Raw genomic sequence first — 5,099 nt, 5'->3', positions numbered from 1 at the left:
TTGGACGCACCCCCGGCATTCAGAATGACAGAGAGACAGCCAAAACAGAGATGCGTCTCGGGCGGTCCAGCTCCCCCTCAATGCAACCGGTGCTAGGCGTGCAGGCAACAAGGTACAAGAAGAGCTGCCCTCAAGAGTCGTTTCTAATCATCCCTGCTCCCTGTGACATGGTACCGCAACTCCTATGACAGCGCAGGCCAGGATGCGGCCGTTGCCCAGAAGCAAGTCTCAACCTTTGGATTCCTGCCCGAGCCTCGGCCCTCAGAAGCGCCCCGGGGCACCGTGCTTGAAGCGCAAGAACGACGCAAGGAGAGCGCCTTACCGCACCGGCTCCAGCCGTGCAGGCCTTCAGATTCACCATCATGGCCGGCTGCGTGCTGACAATGGTATCCTCGATCAGATCCTTTATGGTGGACAGATCCACTCTCCCTTCATTCTTCTCTCCACAAATCAAGAAGAAATGCAGGAAGGTCATAATGACATACATTTTCTCCTACACAGCTCCAACTGCCCCTCGCACCTCTAGAACGCTACAGAGTCTTTCACCCGGGAAGAACCTCCCAGGTACTCTTCCCATATCCTGCACTCGCTCTCCCCAGTGTGTAAAGATTCCACTTAACAGCTGCGAGCAAATCTAAGTTGTCTAAATTAGACAAACTAAACCTCTGCATCTGTAGTCTACCCATTGCAAATTTTCATTATACGTCTTTTACAATTCGCCACGTCCTCACCACCTCGTGAAATGGTACTGCCACGCTTTCGGGAGAGCAGCCAAATTCCTACATCTACTCAGGATAAAGCAACGAAGGCGTCAATAAAATAAATATATCAACTGACCTATTCAGATCACAGAAGCATAAGCACACCTGCATTGAGCTTGTTAAACCTCCGATACCCACAGGTTCCCTGCACTAAAGTCTCAAAAACAAAAACCAAACCCAAACAAAGTTGGGGGGGGGAACAACACCCACTACCCCCACATGCAAACAAAAAAAACCACCCTGAACCAACCCAGCCCTACATCTGACAACAGCAGGAGGACCTAGATAGACAGAAAGCCTTTTGGGCTACACAGGCTCCCATTCAGCTGTTAGACCAAACTCATCAGGACAACAGACTTCAGTACTGCTTCGGCCTTCTTGAGGATGCGCCGTTTTGACGGAGCTGAGCTAGTATCGATTTCGGGGCAAAAGAATCCCCGCCCTTGCCCTAAAGGGCCACGACAGCGAGCCGCCAACGTCTCGCCTCTGCAGCAGCCTTCCTCCCGGCTCAGCACTGTTCCCGCTCCTTCCGCCCTTCCTGCGCTCAAGTCTGGCCTCCTGCTGTTTGCCTCTTACCTCACGGAGCTGAAGTCTCGGAAGAACCGAAAGGTTCAAGTCTGGTCTGTCCTTGAACGTCCACGACACCAGCAGACCTTCGTTCTGTATCTCCTCCAAGCGGATCTCCACCTGGCCGAGAACAAATACCCATAGTCAGGAACAGTTTCTGTTTCCGTCGGCGCTTTTTGCCCCACTTCAAATTCTGCGACCGAAAGGCCCTCGCACCAGCAGGACAAGAGGAGACAGAATTGTAAGAACGCAAGCGGTGCCGGGCCTACGAGAAGAAGCGGCCATGGAAGCCTCATCGCTGCGTAGAGAGATCTGGCTTCCTCGCAGCCTGCGGATGCCCAGGCATGGCCAGAGGGAAAAATGACAGTCGTTTCTTTGGCTGAAGACACGGCCCACGGGACCATCTGAAAGAGTGAGTTGGGCACCAACACGGCATATTTACCGAGCTATGTCAATTAACCGTCGCCAAACCTAAGCACAGCCATTCCCAAGTTAGCGACGTGTCTCTAGGAAATCGTCCTCAGAGAGAAAACTCGCCTGGGTCGCCCATAATCTGAGAGAGCAAACCGGACCGTACACCGTGCCGTAGTTCGGTTGAAACGTTGCACACCTGTACACCCAAAAGGCATCGTTAACGCAACAAAGAGAACTGCGCAGGGAGAACTCCTGACCCGGTATGTCTAGTAAAAGCAGGAGAATGAAACGTAACATCCTTCTAAAGTAACTGACAGACTGATATTTATTTACAGCGAACACAGAAAGTCGTCGGTCAAAAGCGACAGATCCAGGACACAGTAGCCAGGTAAGCGACCGACAAAAGGCTCATAAAAGAGGCGAGGCACATTTGGGAACACGGTAGCGGAATTGTTCTGACTGACAGGCATACAGTAACTTCACCAGCATTTCGCAAACGCAGCTGCAGCAAGTCTTCCGTTAGAAGGCCACGTGCAATCCTCTATGAGCATGACCGACCCAAAACTTCAACAGGCGCAGACAAGGAGACCTAAAAAACGCCAGCGAGTAGAAAAGTGATTCAATGAGACACAACAGAGGCCACCTGGCTCACGGGGAGTATGCGAAGACAAAAAGCGACCGCAGTTGCTGCCCGCGACTAGGTCGGCAGCAGGCATGCTGAACGCCGAGGGGAGAAAGAGAGAGAGGAGCTATTCCAACGACCATGGACCCGAACCAAACCAGGATGACCTGTTAAACCTAGGTCGAAAATTTTAGTGAAGCTTCCAAGAGCAAAGGGGCTCTAGATCGACCTTCCAACTGCAATACCCGCAACAGCACGGGATTGGCTTCCGCTACCACAGAGTCACTTCTAATTTCACCACGTCTCCTTGTAGCGCAAATGAGTGCGCGGTCTCTGAGCGAAATACCGTCTCCAGGGACGAGCCTTTCTTCACGACGGGAACAAAATCATGTTCCAGAGAAGCAAATCCAGCCAGAAAACAACTACGTAGTTACCGCCCATTGCGATTGCACAGAGCTTCTGTTCTGCAAGAAGCACGTCCAATATTCAACACGCAGAAAAAAATCTTTATCACGCCTTTGTGAATGTACTAAGGGGAGCGCCGACAAGCAAACCGTTCCTCACCATGGACTTCTTTTTCATACCAACAACCGGGGTGCCGCGGTAACCGTACGTACACACAGGACTCATCTTTCCCCATCCATCACACTGCGAGGGGAACTGAACTCTGTGGACCTTCCGCTTTCTTAAACACCCACTTAAAAAGACAGCGTACAACGCTGCCGTGCCTCAGATCTCTCCGGATTTTGTTATGGCTATGTGGCGTAGCCGAGATTCGCGGAATGAAGACTCGGAAAACAGGACTCGGCACACGGATCGGGAATATTTGCCGCCCTGCCGAACATTAAGTGACGGCACACCGCCTCTTCTGGCGCAACGAGGCCTTTATTTGCACTAAATCAGGTCCTCCTTCCTTGATCGGCGTGGGGCTAAGTTAAAGCACAAGTTCAACACCTAACTTTTTACACCCATTACCTGAGCCTGCAGCACAGCCAAAGTGACACGATAGGTGTCCACAGAAACCGCAACTGGGGACTGCTGCGTAACAGAGACGGGGAATTTCACAGCTTCAGCTGACAGCTGGCAGTATAGCACCTGGAGAGAAAATGAAGGAGATTTTACATCCTTGGCGAGAGGCGGCCGTGCGACAGCAAAACATCGAAGAGCAATCGGCGAGGTTGGCCCATCGTGGCAGGAAGGAAACGTCAGGCTTACTCCCAGACCCAGTTCCACACTGCAAACCCGCTGTCTCAGACTCCGTACGTGAGGTGGTAAAGACCTATCGGCGACAGGAGCCCGCTTCCCCTCTCTGCTGTAGGACGCCAATATTCAGGCTCAGTATCTGTACGCCCCAGCTCCACCACACATCTCCGAGAAGAAGCAACGGCAGAGAAACCCCACACCGTACGATTAGGAATGGCAAAGCCTTACCATGCTGCGGTCTGACTGTCCCTCGCACGTCACACGACTTATATTTGCGGCCGGCGGTAACTGAGGACCCTCTTCAAAGGTGATCTGCACCGAACTCTATGAAAAGAGAACTCCGTTAGCTCCCAGCAGTCGGGGTATCCGGGGTACTTTCAAAGAGGACAAACGACTCTGACGTGAGGTCCCGGAGAGGCTCCGGTCCGCTTCCGTGAATCCAGCCGGCACGCGGAACTGCCGCACACCGCAATTCTACCCGCCTCGGCTTGTCCATACAGGGAAAGGAAACACTGTCTCCAGTCAAGGCTTAGACTCGCAAACGCTATGTTAATTTCAAACAGGCGAGCCCAAATGAGAACAGAAATTTGTTCTGGGTAGCGCTGAACTCTACGTCAAGTGCGTTAACCCTTCTTCACTGCAGAAGCTTGGCTGTTTCTTCTCTCTCCCTCTGTCCCCTCCGTGCTAATGCTGCCCCGCAAGTAAAGTTTTTGAAAAAAAAAACAGTAACGCCAAACAAAAAACAAATCAACAACAACAACAAAATCCCCCCTCGGGATATCACGCATCAGCTCCTGTGCTCCACTTGTTCCCTTTTTCCACTCTCTCCCAGTTTATTTAATAACGGTCTCTGCTGTGGAAGCTTCCCTCTTCTTCGTCTGAGGATCTCCCCATATAACAGGACCCATTCTCTCACGAAAAACAAGACCCAGACAAAGAGTTGAGAGCATCCCTGCACAAAACCTATCCCTCAAAGATTCCCTCTGCTCACAAGGGGCAAAAAGAGAGAGCGAGCAGGCAATCTGAGCACAAGGACACAACCGTTTGCCAAGCTGCTCGTGTTTTAAGGCCAGTGTGACCAACAGGGAGGATAAAGGTGCGGGAAACTGCACTCTTTCTCGAGCGAACAAGACCATGCAGTGCCACCTCTGTGCAACAGACAGACCCGGGCAACGGGCGGAAGCAGAGCGGAAGGGGCTCTCAGACGCTGATCTGACCGGCATACGTAGCGCAACCCAAAGAGGCGCTCGCCCATCAAAAACTAGTCTGAACGCATACCCTCCTCTGAACACCGACACGAGGCAGCTCTCCCAGCAACCCAACTTCAAAACGGAAAAACGCGACAGAGAAACAATGTCAGGTTGCTCCCTGCTGCATCACACTAGTAACGCCTGCCGTTTCTTCTTCTTGCAAGCCTCCTCCGCCAGAGCCGTGCGTTCACCTACCCGGGTCAGTCCAGAACATCACAGACCAGCCCTTTCTCTCCGTGATCCCTGCCCAATGACTCAAGTGTATAATCGGCAGCGGCAAGC

General features: G+C 52.2%; 1 protein-coding gene across 1 annotated transcript in view; it reads right to left on the bottom strand.

Annotated features, from left to right (window-relative positions):
* The window catches only part of C2CD2L (C2CD2-like), an 11,464-nt gene extending 6,674 nt beyond the window's left edge, over positions 1-4,790 (bottom strand). The window contains exons 1-5 of the mRNA XM_010289057.1: positions 4,785-4,790; positions 3,796-3,891; positions 3,340-3,459; positions 1,338-1,448; positions 323-439 (exon numbers count right to left, since the gene is read on the bottom strand). Of these exons, the coding sequence (XP_010287359.1) occupies positions 323-439; positions 1,338-1,448; positions 3,340-3,459; positions 3,796-3,891; positions 4,785-4,790 (450 nt within the window). The remainder of the gene's footprint in view (positions 1-322; positions 440-1,337; positions 1,449-3,339; positions 3,460-3,795; positions 3,892-4,784) is intronic.
* Positions 4,791-5,099: the final 309 nt, after the last annotated feature.

This window comes from Phaethon lepturus, unplaced genomic scaffold (assembly GCF_000687285.1).
Source record: "Phaethon lepturus isolate BGI_N335 unplaced genomic scaffold, ASM68728v1 scaffold28280, whole genome shotgun sequence".
Taxonomy (NCBI): Eukaryota; Metazoa; Chordata; class Aves; order Phaethontiformes; family Phaethontidae; genus Phaethon; species Phaethon lepturus.
This window is presented reverse-complemented; position numbering and strand designations above follow the sequence as displayed.